An 18,432-nucleotide genomic window follows, 5' to 3' on the forward strand; every position below is an offset into this window, starting at 1 on the left:
GTGAGGGAGAGGCAGGGAGGGAATAAGGCAGGAACAGAGGTTTAGAAAGGAGAAAAGGGAGGAGGGAGACACAGAGAGCCAGAACTGGGGACAAGAGAGGGATGAAGGGAAAAAAGGGAAAGGCAATTTCCTTCCAAAACGTTTTCCTAAAAAGCCAACACAGAAAGAAAGCGTCTCTTTTCCGTTAGAGGCGACGCGACCATCGGAGAGTCAGAAGTCACCAGCAAAGGGATGCCGGCAGGCGTGCGGCCCCTTCCCGCCGTACGGGCGCCCGGTTCAAGGCACAGAGAGCCTCAGGGCTGTGATACAGTCGGACTCCAAACCAGCACAACTCTGCCAGCTCCAGACTGAGCTCCTCTGGTTTTAGAGGGGTCACAAATGGTGCCGATGGATAGACTGCGCTTGAGCGAGATGCCGATTAAAAATTAGTTGCTGCAATTTTGCGAAAAGGCAGGTGGTTTCACTCGCCTGCCAAGGTCAGAGTCCCTCCCTACACACCCCATCGATGGGCTCCCGTGGTGCTTCTCCCTGCCACCCGGTCCCTTAGGCACAGACCCTCCTCGCTCCCTCATTAAGCAATACGTCTCATTTAGTTAGGATGAAAATTACGTGACCGGCTCTGGGGTCAACCAGGAACGACCTGACTGAAGCCACTGGAGATGCTCCAGTGTCAAGACATGGGAGACCAGAACCCACCGAGCCCCTTCTCCTTCCAGTTTGGGATCTGGGATTAGCGTGGGGTAAGCACAGCTCCACGCTGGGTGTACGGCAGAGGTGCTCCGAAGGGCTGAGGAGTTTTCTGTACGGGATGCGGCTATAGAAAGGATGGCGCGGTGCCGGAGCAACGCAGAGCTCAGCTGCTGGCAAACACACATCACAGCCGAACAGGCATCCCATAAACTGGTTTCTTTGCCCGGAGGCTCGGAAAAGGACGCTGGGGGTAAGGTAAGACAAGGTAGCTTCTTTCCTAACACCTTGTCTACCATCAGAAGAGCCCATGCAGAGGCAATGTCACCAAGGGCTGTGAACTGACGCTGAGCTGTGTCCGCTCACGTTCATCCCTCCGTCTCCCATCCCTTCTCGCTCACGCAGCCTCCACCTTTTCCTGCTGGCTAGTTAAAAAGAGTTCAGCGTTGCTTTTTTCATTCTTTTTTCTTCTTTCTTTCTTTCTTTCTTCAGTGCATGGCGAACTGGGAGGCAGAGCAAGTTGATTCCCACCCCTCCCCACCTCCGCTATGCCAGCGAATTTCCAATTTTCAGCTAATATCAAGGTCGTGACAAAAAGCGCAGAGGCCCTGGTAGGACATAATGGCAGAAGAATTGTAAATGTTGCTTTTAGTGAATGCAGAATGAGGAAGGGCCAAGGAGGGGAAATTTTCCATTCAGCGCCGGCCTCTGAAAAGCGAATACATTTTCTCCTCCAGTGTGTCGCATTAGATTTCCAGAGGTGCTCGGCACCAGGTACATGTCATTAGTAACAGTTTGCGTGGTAATGAATCCTTTTATTTCTCTTCCACACAGCTCATGAATACATAAAGAGGCTGGGTTTAGTCGCATCTGGTTCAGCTGCAGGAGCCTCACATAACTTAATTTCGCATCCTCTTCAGTAGGGGAGCAAACCCAGCTGGGGCCAGCCTTAAAGGCACAGGGAGGTTTTAAAAAAAAAAAAACAAAACCCAAAGTAAAAATCTAGGTTCAGAGGCGAGGATTTGCTTGGGGATGCCTTGGAGCTTGCTCCGTTCCCTGGTGGTCTTCCTAGAGAAGAGCATCCTTTGTTTCAACGCAGAGGAAGGGATGCGCTTGAGTTCAGCCAAAAGTTTGCTTGTTTGGGGAAACAGTGGGTTTTCATCTTCCCGTAACGTGCGATGGATGGGGCTAGCCTAAGTGCTTCATGCTTTCAGTTAAAAAAAAAAAAAAAAAAAAAAAATCCCCCTTTCTCGCCCTGGGAGGATGGAGCTGATGCCCAGGATCGCAGGTGGTTGGGTATTTCCTGAGGTTAAAAACTTGCAGCCAGGAGACGCGGCTGCGTTAACACCCTCGTTCTGCGGGCGAGGAACTGCTGCCAGCACTCCGCCAGCGTTAATTGCTGTGCTTCCCCTTCTGAAGTTTTATCTTTCTTAATTACAATTAATTGCTTTGCAATTTGAATAATAATTAATAATAATAATAAAACTCTCACACTTTTGGCTCTCTCCAACCGCCCTGCTGCAGGAAGAGGGAAGGAGGGGTCCCCAGCCGCAAGGGCCTGTTGAGCGCCGCTGGAGAACATCTTAAGCCCAAACCTCGTCGAGCACCCAGCAAACCCAGCCGAGGGCAGACCCGCACAACGTCTCACCCGCAAAGAGCCCTCGCCGACCTCCCTCCTGCCATCCCTGCGTGACAATGGAGCGTTCCTTCAGAGCTGTTCCCCTAACAAGGTACCGTCTGCAGCGGGGGTGGACTCGGGAATAAGATGCCGGGCAGTTGCCAGACATCCACATGTCCAGCGGATCCACAACAGGAGCAAGTTGAAGCCACCGGTGAGGTTAAGCGACCCATTTAAACCGAAGGTTTGAGAAGAACGTGGCTCTAGACAGATGGTTCCGAGGCCAGGCACGGTCCTGCAGAGCAAACCACCAGCAACCGGGGGCTTCGCCTGAATAACGACCTGAAGCCCATCACTTCCCGGCGTTACCAGACCTCACGGGCTCAGCAGGGCTAGGCTGAACCTCTCCCAGGGCTGGCGATGCTCGTGCAAAGTTTGGGAAGCAGCTGAGCTGAGCGCCGCAGAGGTGTCGCCTCTCTGTCGCGAGGTCGGGCTGAGAGGTACGTTGGGTGCGTGAAAATCTGGGGGGCTGGCGGCAGCTTTGGGGACGGGTAATGACTGCCTGCTCTCTTCCAACATCTGGGGCGGGATGCGGACCTGCTTTTCCCGCATCTCCATCACGAGGTGCCCGCTGGCTTCCCGGGACTGCACCTCTATCGATAGAGACACGGGGGGGGGGGGCTTTGTTTGGGTTAGAAGGCAAGTGGAAACACCGATGTGAAGTTTTCTTCTTAGTATAGATTTGAAGTTTGAGCCCAGGACTGGAAAGACCCATTTGTCTCAGCTTTGATTAAAAGAACAAACTCCACCCTAACCATCCCACCGCCCCGCTCTCTTCTCTTCCCCCCGCCGGCCCCCTCCTGCCCTCTCCGTCTTTAGGAGATGGGGGGGAGTGAAGAAAAAGCGAGGCGTCTCTTGAACTCATTTAAGGGGAATGACATTTCTTTCCTTTACGGGCACAGCCCGTCTGTGCCACCCCGCAGCATCTCTGCAGACACCGGACTTGGCCAAACCGGGACAGGTCCTTTAGGACGGCTCGAAATCCAGAGCGTCCTCACTGAACCCAGGGTATTCGGTGTTTTGTGTTGACCCGGACAGTTAATAAGAGATCAGAACCTCCCCCGTCTCCCTATTTCAGGTGACTGGGGAAGCTGATGCCGCGGCTGCGATGCAGTGGAGATTCCCAGAGCGAGATCCGGCTGGGTCTGGTGGTTGGGGCTGAGCTGAGCCCCTACAAACTCAGTTCAGCTGTGACCGCAGCCTGAACCTCAATGCCAGCAGGACGGCGAGCCTGGCCCATGCCCCCGGCCCCAAGGATGCAAACGATGCCCCCAGAGCACTTGGCGCACCACAGTCTGTTGCTGGAGTGTAGAACAAGCAGGTCCCACCCCTGATAAAATGCTTTTCCTCACCAAATCCAGAATTATTCCTCAGCTGCAATTGCTGGTTACGTCAACAACACTCAGCGCTTTGCTGCTCACGTGGGGTTTTTTTCTAAACTAAGGTAAATGTTTGTTATTAAATATAAAGAGTTCTAGATTTTCTAGAGGAAGATGGGAAAATTTAAAAGAATATGTTAATAAAATTAAAAACATTTATAAGGGGGGGGGGGGATAATTTCCTGGCCCATCCTGACATCCTCTGCCAGGTTGCTCCTGCCACAGGTAACTGGAGTTTGTGTTCAGCTCCTCCTTCTTCACGAGCACCCAAACCACCATAATCTCCTCACGGACAATGCACAGGTCTTCCAAAATCTGCCTGAATATTCCAGTTGGACACTGAAGGAGTTGTGCGGTCTCAGACCGCCCCAGCCGCTGTGGTGTGACGGGACAGGGGATGCTCACAGGTTTTGGCCCCAAGCTCATCTGAATTTCCCAATTGAGATGAGATTAATTTTTGCCCCCTTCCCGACATGCTGTTGCGCTGATCTCAGAGGCCAATATTCAGCATTATCCCACCGAGCCTCCATGCAAACGGTTTTAAACCGAGCCAAGTTTTCAATTCAGGCCAGGAACAAAGCCAGCAGGACACCTCCCAGCCCCACCCTCCCGGTTTGTTATCCCCATATCCACAATAAATCCAAAAAAAAATAAACCAAAACACCCCAAACCCCACATCTCCATCAACCGTGTGCTGTGGCAAAGGCTGCGCCAGCTCATTTCGAAGCACCTTTGGGAAGCGCCGCAAACCTGATGGTGACTTTTCCAGCCCCTCCTGGGCCAGGGAAGAGCGGTGCCGAACCTTCGGGCTTAGCGGCTGTCGCTGCACAACACGCGTGGTTCCATCAGCAGGCTGCAAAAGGTGTTGCTAAAGGACTCTGCTTCCCTTCCCAGCTACAGAACGCGCGTAGACGTTCCACACATTTACCGTCTGAAGGTACTCGGCCGCATTCTCGGCAACAGCACGCACCCACCCGGTAAAATATTCCTGTGACCCATTTTTTAGAGGAATTAAAAAAGGACCAGTTTGACACAGAGCTACCAAAGCACCGGACAACATCACTGATTTCCAGGCACAGTTCATTCTCCCGATCCACTAACGGCCTTTAATTTGTGTATACGCTAAATACGAGTGCAAATTAGGCAGGAGGACAAAGGGACGGAGACCGGTCCCAGCCCGACACCCGCCCCATCAGTAGGTGTCTAGGTGGGATGCTACAAGCCCCCAGCGGTCGGCATCACTATAAATCAGGATGGTTGGGTGAAATCACCACAGAGGTACCCTACCTTTAGCTACTTGAGAATGATATTTTACCCAAAATCATTGTCCTTATGTTTCAGAGCTGGGTGCCCAGCTCCTATTCTGGTCCCCACAAGGAATTTTCTTGAATAAGGGCGGGGGGGGGGGGGGAAAACAAACCAAGAAATCGCGGCATCGCCTCGGCGCAAAAATAGTCAGCGTGGGTAAAAGGTGGGTGAAGGAAACCAGCCGAGCGTTTGGCACGGCTCCTTCGCAGAGGCTCCTCGCAACCGGACAGACACCGGGGCCTCTCGCCCACCCTCTTCTCCCCACCAAAGTCCACCCACTCCTGCAAACTTCCCCGTTGTTATCGCTTTTCTTCTCCCTCCCCCTCCACGGGCAAGCGCGCAGGTCACAATTTCTCTGATTCGCCTTGTATCTCCAGCTATAAAAAGAGAACATAATGGAAAAATAATTAAAAAATAAAAGAGAGGAATAAAAACCCCATCATTTTAAGGGAGAAAGGGGAGGGGGGGCCAGGAGATCTGCGGAGCTAGTAGATAACCAGCAGATGTGATTTTTGCAGATAAGCGTAGTAATTTAGATAAATCTGGAGGCTTTAGAGCCTTTCGCTTGCGTTCCTTTTCTTTCTGTCTGATTTTTTTTTCAATTTTATCTCGCAAGTCAAGAGGAGGGGGAGTGAGAAGGAGGGAGAGGGGGGGGAAGCTTAATCTTTGGGTAGTTTTTCTTTTCTTTTTAATGTGTTTTTCCCCAGAAGGTGGGATAATGCTAGCTGCTCTCCCCCCCCACGCACATACACACACACGCACGCACGCACATGCACACAGAAGCTGGGGCTATGTTTTTTAAAAGCGGCGGACAAAAATCAAAATATTTGAAAATGTATTTCATGGTAATTATGTCATATTTCATGGACTGATGCCACTACTGAAAGAGAGCCTGAATGCCTTAATTTGTATAGAAATTGTAATCATTTGTTCATTTCAAGGTGAAAATTGCATTTTTTAATTTAAATTGTATCCTGCGTGATAGTCTATTATCTAGTAAAATTGTCTCCATGTCTGAATGCCTTATATGCAGCTGCAATGCTTGTTACAAATCCAGTTATATTCATAAAAGCTTTGTCGATGTCTCGGGAAATGTGAGCAGTTTCTTGTGGGTTTCTTCTCTCTCTTTTTTTCATTTTGCCCCTCTTCCCTCCCATTCTCATCCTCCCTCCCCTTCCCCCTTAGTCTTTTTCTTTTTTTTCTTTTTTTTTTTCCCCCCTGGTTGAAATAAACCCATATCTACTATTAATAATAATTAGCCTGGGTATATACAAAAGACAATTCTGTATAGAATAGGGACGTGCAGAAAGCGTTCAGGATTGCTGCGTATTTATTTATTTCTCCGCCAGCCACCTCGAGGTTGCGTATTGCTGGGGAATAAGGGCCGAGAGAAGAGAAAGGACACGGCGAAGGAAGGCGACGAGATGAGGGGTGAGGTTTTGTGCGATGGAAATAAAACTCAGCCCCGAAGGATGGCACGGGCAGGCGGGGGCAGAGACTCGCGCTGACCTAAGAGAGAGATTAAAGTCACTCGGGTGTTTCGGAGATTTGGGACCGTGGTGGGAGGGAGGGTGGAAGGGCGCTTTGCTTCCAGCCCCCGGTTTTGAGAAAGCCCCAATGGTTTATATCGTGATACGGCCTATCCTACGGTGAATTGCAGCCTCGGCTCTCCTGGCGTCTGGTTCGATCCCCGGTGTGATTCAGGGATGCCCAGAGCGAAATAAAGTCTGAGAAGTTAACCGCGGTGTCCAGGATCCTCCGGAGTGCCAGGAAAAGACCAGATCTCCTAATCTCCTGTCTTCCGCCCTGCTCGCCGCATATTCGAGCTCCTTTGCTGTTTTGCAAGAGGGAACTCGGGTAGAGGGAATCGCAGCCGCCCTTCCGGGCACCCTGAGCTGGGCTCTGCTGCACCCACGCAGCTCCCCACGGAGAGCAATCCTTCTCCCGCACCCATCCCTCTGACCTGTCCTGGGAAGGTGGAGATGGATGCACCTGCATCTCAGCTTCCTCACCTTCCACTTCTGCTTCAGCCCGAGAGCTGGGGACATCCCACCTCCCAGCACCCAGCTAAGCTGGGAAAACACCAAAAAAAAAAAAAAAAAAAAAGTCAGCTTGGAGTAGAAGTACTGGAAATACTGTTCCAAGGATGCGCAGCATTAAGGGATGAACTTAGAGGAATGTTACAGGAATGCAGGATGAGCTCGCTGGCTACTGTAAATCAGCAAACCCAGTTAAAATTCTGGGCTGGTTTGCACCAGGTGAGAATGTGGCCTGCCCGGGACAGGATATTAATTATATTAATCCTTAAAAAAGAAAGAAATGGGCCTCACAAGGAAATCCTTTTTCAGTCATTTAATTCCCTTTCATACACCTCTCCCTGCTCAGAATACCCTGATTTTATGCAGGTCCACAGCCTATTATAATAAACTTCTCTACACCTATTCTGAAAAGAAATTGCTCATGAAATGCTGCAAAGCTGAAAGCTGCTGAGCCAAATCTGCCGGCACAGTCGCTGCCCGACAGCAGCTACAACCACTGAGACGAAGAACAACGGATCTAAACACAGGTCATGAGATGGGTCTGACCTCTGAGCCAGGCAAACATCCCCCGAGGATTAATTCTCGGAAAGGGAGGTACCAAAATGCCGTTAGCAGGACGGCTCGTGCAGGGATGCGTTCGGTTAGGCAGGCTTTGCCTGCACGTGTGGGCGGCAGCATTTCTGCAATCACGCCTTTTGCAACTCCGTTCGTTATCTCCCCAGTTCATCAGAGAGGTTTAGCAGGTGGAAAGACCTAAAATACCCATAGCTGAAATACAAGGTGGACCCCGCGTCCAAGGGGATGTTGTAGGGCAGGAGGAAAAGCGATGACGCTGATGAAAAGAGCGAGAACTGTCCTCCCCAAAAAGATGTGTGTCCCCTCTGCCTTGCCAGCCAACAGGTCGTGGCTGCTACAGGCGAGACATCCGAATTCATTTCAGTGGGGACTTACGGCGGTATTTGAATCAGAGGGGAAAGGCTGATATTTTCCAGCGAGTTCCTGCTGTACGTGGGACCTGGCGCGCGCAGGATGAGTGCTCTGCGCTGCCCGAAAATTCAAGCAACCGATGCCGTTTGGAGCCGAGCAGAAATCACGAGCAAGTTTGAAAAGTCTCGGTGCGCGGTTTTAAAGAGGAGGGACTGGCGTTCAGAGAGCACGACGGAGAGCAAGGTGCTGGGCTCATCTTCCAAGTGGGACTTCCCTAAGTCCGACATCACCTGCACACTTTTGTGGTCCCTGGATCATACTTTCAGATCATATTTTCAGCATAAATATAAAAAAAAAGAATACTAGATAGACCACTAAACACCCCCAAACCTCTCATAGTGTTCACACCTTGCAGGGCTGGGCTTTCTGCCTCCCTTTTCTCTAATTAAACAACTTTTCCCAAAATATTTTGTTTTTTATAATAAGGCCCTTTTCCAAATCATTTCAATTATTCAGCTTTTAATAAAGCAAAAGGAAGAAAAATTACAATTTCTTTAGTTTTAGCTAAAAAAGGGTTTTAAATCTCAGGTTAGAACAGCAAAAATGCTTTTCTTCCCTTCCAGGTTGTTCTTATTTCTTGTACGTCTTTTAAAACGCAAAAGAAACAGAAAAGCAGAAACAACCTCAGTATTTAAAATCTTTTTTTTTTTCATATTCCTCAGAAAAAAATATTTGTGAGAATGTCCAGGAAAATAACATAAACGCATTCAATTATTTTTTTTTTTTAAGCCATTAAAAAAACGCTAGTTACCCTGCCGAGAGCTTCTGCCCTCCAAAACCACGTAGCACTGAGATGTATATATGTATGTATATGTGTCTGTCTGCGCTCCGTGCCTCTGCTCGCTTGCAGTCGCGCTGTCCCGGGCTTTCCCAGCTCCGGGGGGGAATATGCAGCGGGGGGGTTGGGGGGGGGCTGCGGTAAGCGCACGGCGATGGCTCGTGTCGCAGAGGGCTGCGGGAGGCTTCGCTGGAAGCCGGAGAGAGTACGCGCACAACGCGAATAAAAAGCTAAACCCCGAAATTAAAAGCAGAAGCGGGAAAGGAACGCCGAATAAGACCCCAGGGGGGCAGAGGAACAAGCTCGCTCGTGCAAAGCGCCGGCGGTCGCACGCAGCACCGCGAGTCGCGGCCGACGACACGGGACCGACGCGGACACGATGCAGCGACCGGCCGGGGTCAGCATCCCGTCCCCAGCCCGCTGCGTGCAACGCCTCTGCGAAAGTTAGCAGCTGGTGTCAAATTGACTTGGATTTGATTTATCGCCGGCTTATCAGCAGATTAAAGCCGACGACAGCTTAGAGCCATAATTGCCCGGTGATACTTGTAGCGGGAGCTGTATCGGCCTGAGCAGCTCCCTTGTGAGCTAGCTCGCGCCCTTGATGGCTTTCAGAGGGCAACGGATCGACTCCGGCAAGGCCTGGGCAGTATCCTGCGCCTCTCAGATAAGGTTTGGGTCGTTAGGAGCGAGGACGAGGAGCTCAGGGAACGGTTGAGGGCAGTGTTGAAACGTTTGCAACCGCAGGGCTGGCGGCAACGGAGACTGAACGTGACCATCGCTGGAGCAAAGTCATTTCTGGGAGGGCTGGCGAAGGAAGCACAAAGCTGCTACTTTTCAGCAGCAGCAGATTTAAAAACAGGGATGTGGGTAGAAATAATGTTGTCTTGTTTCAGGGCTCCTGGAAAAACGACGGTCCTTTCCTCTACAAACCCCTCCACGTGCGAAGGCGCAGTGTGGCTGGCTTGGCCGCTGCCAAAAACACGCCAGCTCCGGGGTAAGAATCAAGTGGCGAAGGGGGCGTTTGGTGTGGGTAAAAATTTGCAGATGCCAAATATAATTCCCCTAGGATGCAGCTAGGAAGCTGGGGCTAACGCTCCTGCTCTGACGGCTGAGGTCGGTTCTGGTTCTTACACAAAGGGGAGTCTCTCCCTTTCATAATTATCACAAAAAAAGGGGGTTTCTGACAGCACGGCGCCCTTGGCAGCATGCAGGAGCAGTTGTTTCCAGCCTTTTCCCCATTTGCAGACCCGTAATATTTTCCAGGGGTCCCCGTCAAGCCCTCAGAGCCCACCGACGCTTCGGCCTGTGCAGCCCCCGGGCCAGGCAGCCCGCAGCCCCCCCAGCCCACTGCAAACCCGTGTGCTGGGGTGGCCAGCCCTCGGCTCCTGTGTCCCCCATTTTCCCCCCTCAAATGTGAAGCACCCAGGCAGCGGGAGCAGGCGTGGAGCGGAGTCAGACCCTGTTTTTCTAGGACTGGAAGAGGCTTTTTAGCACACAACTTCCAGCAAAGGTCTCCGCCCAAACCCAGGGCTCCGGGCACTGGCTCCGCGTTTCTCCAAAGCCGTAGTACCAAGAAGTAGCACGACCAGCAGCGTGCTCGAGGTGAGGAACACCGGTGCGAGCCAAGTTTGCAAATACTAACGCCCCTGTCCTCCGACGAGCCTTCTCGTGCCGGTGGGAGGCTCCCGGCCGGCAGATCGCTGCCTGTTTTGCTCACAAAAGACAAACGCGTGAGCAGCATCTCCTCACACAGTCGCTATGTCTTATCTGATAGTGATCCCATCTGGGTTTGGGAAGCCGGTTAGCCGATCCCTCTGCTGAGAGGCAACCGGGGCGGGGGGAACCCCAGCAATTAATTAGGCTAGTTTCTGCGTGCAGATATTCATCCAGCACGACTTGGATGAAGATCAACTTATTTTACAGAAAGCCAAAACGTCTTCAGATGGGACTAGCTTTTGAATTCAGTGCTTTGTTTAAAGGCAAAACGCTGTATTACCGATTGCCGAAGCCCCGAGCCACGTATTCCTCCGCAGAGTTTCAAAATATTTTTCCGCTTGTTGGTGCTGCGCTTTGGCCCTTAACGAAAGCCAGGTGCCTGCCGAGCTCAGCGTTAGCACAGCAGCCCGGTCCCAGCCTGGCCCGCGCGGCCTGCCTTCCTCTGCCCGTGCAATACCCTGCCGAAAATGAATGCATAAAGAAACGGTTGTATTCAGAACAGGCCAGGTAATTGTTCTTCCCTTGTGAAAAGTCACAGTGAAATTAAATGTTTTATTTATTTACGTAGCTTTTCCACGTTTTCATTAGTGAATGAAGCACATGATTTTGCTTTTTAGCAAAAACATCTGTAGTTTGTGTGTCTGTGTGAATATTTTTGATTTACCAGCTTCTCCCCTTGTGCTTGGCACGCTGCAGAGCGAGTTAAGCAAACAAGCCACCCAAAACCACTTTTAATCCTTTTTTTTTTTTTTTAATGTATAACAGTTATGCCTGAGTTACAGAGAGACACCTACAGGCAGCAGGTAGTTAAAGCAAATACCAGTTTCTCTTTCTACTATACTACTCCATATAGCTGAATAAATTATGGTGCGATTATATATATACACACGCACGCAGGCACTCACGCGCACGCACACATACTCACACGCAGGCATACACATGGAGCAAAATGGCTATGAGTCAAACACAGAAGCAACATATCCGCAGTTACTAGGAATAAGGAATGTCCTATAGTGCTATGTAGATATTCCCCGGGTGGGTATATGGAGGTGTTAGGGACGACGGGTTAGAAGCATTAAATACACAAAGTCTCTGAGCAACAGGAGCCAGTCTGCTGAGTTACTGGACACAGTGAGGAAATGTCCGTTTTGTGGTCTCAGGACGGCGCTGAGAGGCGAAGGCCGGGGCTCGGGAGGGGCGTGGGGAGGTAAAAGAAATCCACTCGGCGTTTTTCCTTTCCCCCAAGGGTGTCAGTTCTCGTCCGCAGGCATGGAAGAAATGTCGACCTGAGAGAACGGCTCTGGAGGGCGTCCCTTCGCTTGGTGGTTTGTTTGGATGAGGTGCGGAAGGATTTTTGGATTCCCAGGCACCCTCAGAGTCAACCAGGAGTTGAGTTATCTGCTCAGTCCCTGCTTGGGCTGCTTCGAGCGACTGCGACCGCACGTTCTTCAGGGTCCTGCTGTCCAACGCTTGTCTGCTGCCGATTGCTACTCTTCCATGCTCGGTTTTGTTTTGCCTTCAAGGCACCTCCCTCTGTTCTGTCCCCCCACTCCCCGTCCCACCCCACCCCCTGAGTTTCTCTCTTTTCAGCAGAACCGAGGTTGGCAATCCATAAAACAAAACAAAACAAAACAAAAAATGCTTTGACCTTCATACATGAACGTACCTTAAAACAAAACAAAGAAACAAAACAAAACAAAAAAATCCCCAAATCAAACCCATCCCACCCCAAAGATTCTGGAATGTATTTTGAAAACACACGATAGGCAAATTTCTACAGTTCATCCCCCCTCCCCCCCCCTTTTTTTTTTTTTTTTAAACTAGCACGGCACTCACTGTGGTTTTAGTATAAAAAAATGTCAACTTTCTATAAACATACAGCACATGACCAAATTTCCAACTAATGTACAAAGTGCGACCACGAGGGAAAGGTCAGAGAATAGCTATTTGCGCTAGCATGGGGCGTTTTTCATATTCCTCTAAGAACTCTATTTACAGCTGTGCCCAGGTGTTGACGGACTTTCTGGTGAAGGTAATTGGCAAATAGGTTTCTACAGCACTCCCTCTTTTTAATATTTTTTTTTTTTACTTTTGGGGTCCTGCACTCTGCGCTGAGCTCAGTCCTCCTCGACAACACGCTCACAGTGAGGACCGACTGTCCGCTGTTGGGGGACGCTTGGGAGACATGGATGCACACACGGGAGAATAGATAACGGCGGGGAGAAGAGAGCCGATGGGTTTTTGCGAGCAGGAGCAGCGGACAAGCAATTCTCATGACAAACTGAAACTTTCCTTCTAGTTTAGCAGGCAGCTAGGAATGCATTTGGTCAGAAATTTCAGTATAAAGAAGGGATTGCAAATGTCTGGGGCAGATACGGGGCCAACAGTCACCGCCTACAAACTCCGTCTTGCAGGGGCAAAGGAGGATGGAGATTTGAAGGTGCTCCCAGACTGGGTGATTATCGGCGTTTGGCTTCTTAAATACGATTAAGAAAACCATGTGCTCTGTTGTTTGAGCAGGCAGCTCAAAATGATACTGAGGCACAGGAGCAAATTCAAAGAGGTGCTTCGGTCATTAATCCCTACGCCAGTGTCTATCGCAGAGACGCCCGTGCTCTCACCCTCGATCCCCCAGTTCAGGTGTGGCTGAAGGTTACTGGTGTTGGGAATGACATTTATGTCAGGACTGGAATTCAAAAGGGACTTCTTCCTTAGATCAGCTCTAGAACATAAACAACATAAACCAGCATATTTGTTGCTTTCCGAGATCTCAAACTAGCGCAAAGCAGGGAGAGTGCTTCAGATAACGCGACCGGTCCAAGGCATTTTGGCTCTTCAGTCACCTCAAGAAAACTGGTGCCTTCGGCCTCACCTATCCATCCAGCTGTAGCTGCTAGATACTGCCCTGAGAAAGGATGCGAAGAATGCAAGCTTCAAGTGCTTCAAAAGCTTTTGTGGTCCAAGGAAAGTCTTTCATAACTAGAGGGAAGCTTTCTGTGTGATACAGCCGGACAAGCAGAGGCTGAATTGGGGATCTCTGGAGCATAAACGACAGCAAAACAGCCTCTGGATGCAGATGTCACCCCGCACAGAAACGTGTATGGGAGCATGTGAGAGGCAGCGTAGCCACACTAGTGTATTAATATGCTTTTAGGAATGTAGAGCAGGCTCTGTCAGAGCCATAAAGCAAAGCTGATGAAAGCCATATGTGGCTCTGATAGGATGCCGAGCAACATAGGAAGCAAAACTCTGCTGTGAGAACAGGTACTTGTCCACACGGCTCGAGAGAAAGCAGCTTGGTCGTTCATGATAAATGATGCTGGGGCAAGGCAGGGGATAGTGCCCCAGAAAAATGTTGTTTCAGCTGCAAAACCAAGATCAGATTATTTGAGAAGAATAGAAGCAGCAGCAGCAACAGAAGAGAGCACAAGAGAAGTGTCTCCTTTAACAACCTAGGAACACGTGCTAGACCAGAACTCATCTGACCATGTGGTCCCCTGTTATCACCAGTGGACGAAAGCAGACATTCATTATCCTAAAGCAGACATATAAAATAGTAAGTGTATTATAAAGCCTAACAGTCTGTAGACGACTTTAAGTAGTGCCTGTTGCCATTGGACTTGACCCACTGGCTGGCACAGACTCTGCATCAGGGGGGTTATCTCAGGGGCAGCTTTCCTTGCCCTCTCCAGGTCAAGTTTCAGTGCGTTCTTGAAGCGAGCCCTCTCAACACAGGACGGTGAGGGGAAAAAGGTCTATATCAGACATCGACTTAAGAATCATCAAGGATCATCACCACAAGCAAAAGGGAAACTACGTAAAAACCCATGTGGGTCATGACTTAGCAATAACCTCTTCTTGTTGGCTGCTTTTATCTGAGCAGTGTGATGAGCAGAATCGTGAGCCGATACAAAAGTGAGAGCGCTGGCTGCTACGGAAAAGCGGAGTGATAAATCCAGAGAACAAGATCTGGCTTAGAGAGAGAGGGGCTCTACCACCAAAATGAAAAGCAGAGGGAAAGGACTGAGAGGCTGAGTTGTAGAGAACAGTACACGAAATAAGAGGGGTGAGGGAAGAGCCAGGAGGATGGACAGGGGCAAGCATTTCTCCTGGCAGCTAAAGAATGCCATTGGTAAGGTACATCTTTTCCTGCAGTACAAATAGGTGCAACGTTGCAGCCGAGAGCACCTTTCCTTCCTAGCTGCTGTTAGAAAGACTCTTCAGGTCATCTCCCCTCTGACTCCATGGCCACATCCATCCGCAGTGAGAGGCAGCTGTGAGAAAGCACCTCAGAACAAGCCCCACTTTCTCTCAGGTGGCCCTCTACTTGTAGAAGAACCTGGCTTTGCATACTGACCTCTCCAAGCAGGCAGCTAACGAACACCTCTGACTCTTCCCTCTCTTGTCTTTGCTCTCATGGCCAGCTTCTCTCCCGCTGAGTGAAAGAAGGGCCACTGACAGTCCTCGCCCTTCTCGACTGGATGGGCAAAAGCTCCGACGCAATCGGGTGTATCTGACGCCCTTCATCTGTGCACGCAAGGCCAGCGTTCACTATTGCATCTCCTGCTGCTATCTGATGCCCGCATCTTTTCAGTGATAATCAGGTCTAAATTGGTCCCTAAGAAGAAAAGTAAATGTTGCTCGTGCCTGTGCCCATAATCTCCAGTCCTCATGCAGCAATTTACATTTACACTTTCCAAAGGTCCCAGGCTGGACGCATTTACATCCTGCCCCTGCTTAGCAGCAATCTGGCCTGCTTCGGCCCTGCTTTGGGAAGCCATCAGTGAGAACGGCAGGGTAGAGTGGGGTGGGGAAAATTTGCTGTCACTTTAATATATGCTTTTCTGGTTTTGTTTGTGTTTTGTTTTCTTTTTAAACAAGTTCTTATATTTGGTCCATAGGTCTTTTGTGGTCCCGAATTATATCACCCTTAATGATCAGCTTGGTTATTCCTTCCTATATAACATTCACCAAATTTACAGCAATGGAAAAAAAAGGAAACAAAACGAAACATTTCTCTTTTTTTTTTTTTTACAAAGGAAAAAAAGGATCAATTTGGCTTTGACTATGCCAACTACCTAGATCAAGGGAAAGTCCTTAAGTGTGGGCAAAATGCCATGGCCAGGTAAGTTAGAGGGAGGGCGTTAATAAATGTACCCGACCCGTTGTCTCTGGCCACAGGAGGAGTCAGGTCACAGAGGCCAGGCTTGCCTCTGAGAAGAGTGCTCTGGGAGGAGCTGGATACTTGGAGAGCCCTCCCCATCTTTCCCGTCTCCTTCACAGCTCAAGTTGGTGCGAGGTGGAAGGGAATTGGGAAGGAGTAGGGTCCGGGTGCAGGTAGATCCCTGGAAGGCTGGTGGTGTTTTCTCCAGTGGTACCAAGTTGCTGGAGTGGGTTGTTGGCACAGTCGGACTCTTCAGTAAGCTTGGCCTGTCTCTACTGGTAGGAGGCCCAGAACGGCTGAATGTTCTCCCAGCTTCATCCTACGCTGTGTAGACAGACTCACGTTCTTGGCCAAATAATCAACAGCGGCTGAAGAGGAGGGGAAAAAAACAGGAGGGTGAGAAAACAGCACAACATTAGCATTTAGTGGAAAGGAGGCATTCGGCATCAAAGGGTGTGTAACCAACAGACCCAGCCGACTGCCTCTTACAAAGAGAGGCCCATTGCAGTGGCTGTCACAGACACGAGGGTCCTGCTGCACTCCCAGTGCAAACAGAGTGCAAACAGATGATGGTCCTGCCAGAAACACCTGACAGGACAGACGCTGCTGGGGTTAAGCGCAGCTGCAATGTGCAGAGTGTCCTCTGCATGTGCTGCTGCAGTTCCTTGCATCCCTCCACGGACCTACTGAAAAGAGCTAAAATTCTACTTCTGCCATAGAAAATGTTGTTTCCAAGGGAGCTGCCTGAAGATGAGCCTGAGCAGAGAGCCAGAGGGATAAGCCTTCCAGCCTCACTGCCCTGTATCATCTCACAGTGGCAAAGCCAACTCCCGCACTCAGTGATGCTGGTGTAAATGATTCCAGAGATTTCAGTGGAAGCTCACCAAGTCTGGACAGGGCTTCGATCTGACTCATCTGCTGCGTGCTGACTCATCTCTGTGAGCTCTGCTGCCTGCCTTCATCCACCCTTCCTAAGGGAAACCGCTTTGCTGATCTCCATCTGGGTGAGAAACGCAGCCACAACTCCTGAGGCGATGCCTGAACCTGCATCCTAGCTCGCCTGACTGCCCCGTGGTCTGAGGGGGAAGAGGACTGGGGCAGGATGGTGACATTGCTCATTAGATGAGCTTCAGTCAAAGTCTCTCCTTTTCACTAGCTTTAATGTCTCAAATTAGATTAATAAGGAGCTGGCAGGAGACGTACAATCGGTGCCAATGAGTAAACAAATTTCAGCCATCAACGTCTTGTCAGACGCCTGCCCCAGAGGAGGTCCCTTCCAGACACAAATTCTTATTAGACTTGTCATATCTATTAGAATTCCTTTCACGCTTCTGCGTTCCATCACCGGCATCATTAACACAGCTCCGGCCTTTGGGAACCGCAAGGACCACATTAATCTGGCATCTCTGCTCCTCACCGGCTGGGACAGCGCAGGCTGTGCAAGTGCTGGCAGGCTGGCGCGCTGGAAGCGAGCAGGCTCGGCTCAGGGTGAGTTACCGGGGGCCGAAGCGAGGCCTGCTGGGGAGCACGGCTTCTGCAGGCGGCAGAGTCTGAAAGGAGCTGAGTTAAGCAAGCGGAGCTGGCACACTGGCTGGTGCTCCTCGGGGACTGGGCTCTGTAACGTTGTGTTGTGGTGCCTCTAGCTTCAAGGGGGGGTGTGCAGAGGATTAAACCCCAAGCTATGACTCTCATCCACACCTTATCAGCTTGGTCCCCTGATAATTTCAGGTAACCACATTAAATAATGGCTTTGAGAGGCTGGAGGGAAAGAGGAGAGTCACTCCTTGGACATGCTGCATGTGTGGTTGTGCTCTGGGTGAATTCAGATGGGTGCTCAGGAAAGGAGGGAGGTGAACGGTCGGGGCCAGTCATCCTGCTCTGGGCAGGACCCAGCAAAAGGGAAATCTGATGGCAATCCCATCCTAAAAAACCATGCTAAACTCAGTATTACTTTTTGTGCCAGTGGGAAGAGTTCAAAGGCACCAGGGTATCCCACGCCAGAAGTCAAAGACATGGTTTGTGGCTTTAATACAGTGGAAGCCAAAGTAAAACCAGAAACTTACTGAAAGGACTCTGGGTGTTTATTTGCTTATGTGAGAGAGAAAGTGTGTCTGGTTTTGTGTTTCTAAACCAGAGAATAAGGAGGAGAGAAGTGGGGAGAGAGAGGTTCCCTGCAGGCCAGGTCCAAATCCTACCAAAGCTACACAGCTCTTCTTTACCAGCCCTAGTTATGTCCCCAGTTATACAGAGCCTGCCCCCACCATAACAACCTCCCATCTTTATTATATCGGTGTTCACTAAAACGAGTTTTAGTTGGGGGTTTTTTTCTGCATCATAGAAGGAAGAAACATATGATTTGAACTGAACATTGACAAATGATCTTGTGGAGGTCGCCTCACACTAAGCAGCATTTAAATAGCATTTGAAAAGAAGCAGTGAAGAATTAAAAAGCAGGAGGAATCAGAAGTATCTGCTAAATACAACGTGCACTGAGAAAGACAAGCAAAAATGTTGTTATATCAAGGTCAACTTCATGTAAGTGCTCTAACAGGACTAATTACCAATGAAAACTGTTTCCTCACAGAGATTATTATAAATGGGGCTCATTATAAGAAAGGTTTATAGTGAAGTGGACTTATATATTGCCTGCAGAGAGCTGTAAATACAAATATCTATATGCATACGTGCACACATGC

General features: G+C 49.9%; 1 protein-coding gene across 4 annotated transcripts in view; it reads right to left on the bottom strand.

Annotated features, from left to right (window-relative positions):
- Nucleotides 1-11,328: 11,328 nt before the first annotated feature.
- PAX7 (paired box 7) overlaps nucleotides 11,329-18,432 on the bottom strand; it is a 105,945-nt gene continuing 98,841 nt past the window's right edge. For all 4 annotated transcript variants that reach the window (XM_075773141.1, XM_075773143.1, XM_075773139.1 and 1 more), the window contains exon 10: nucleotides 11,329-16,104. In XM_075773141.1, coding sequence (XP_075629256.1) covers nucleotides 15,989-16,104 — 116 coding nt within the window. In that variant the 3' untranslated portion in view covers nucleotides 11,329-15,988. The remainder of the gene's footprint in view (nucleotides 16,105-18,432) is intronic.

The sequence above is a fragment of the Balearica regulorum genome, chromosome 21 (assembly GCF_011004875.1).
Source record: "Balearica regulorum gibbericeps isolate bBalReg1 chromosome 21, bBalReg1.pri, whole genome shotgun sequence".
Classification (NCBI taxonomy): domain Eukaryota; kingdom Metazoa; phylum Chordata; class Aves; order Gruiformes; family Gruidae; genus Balearica; species Balearica regulorum.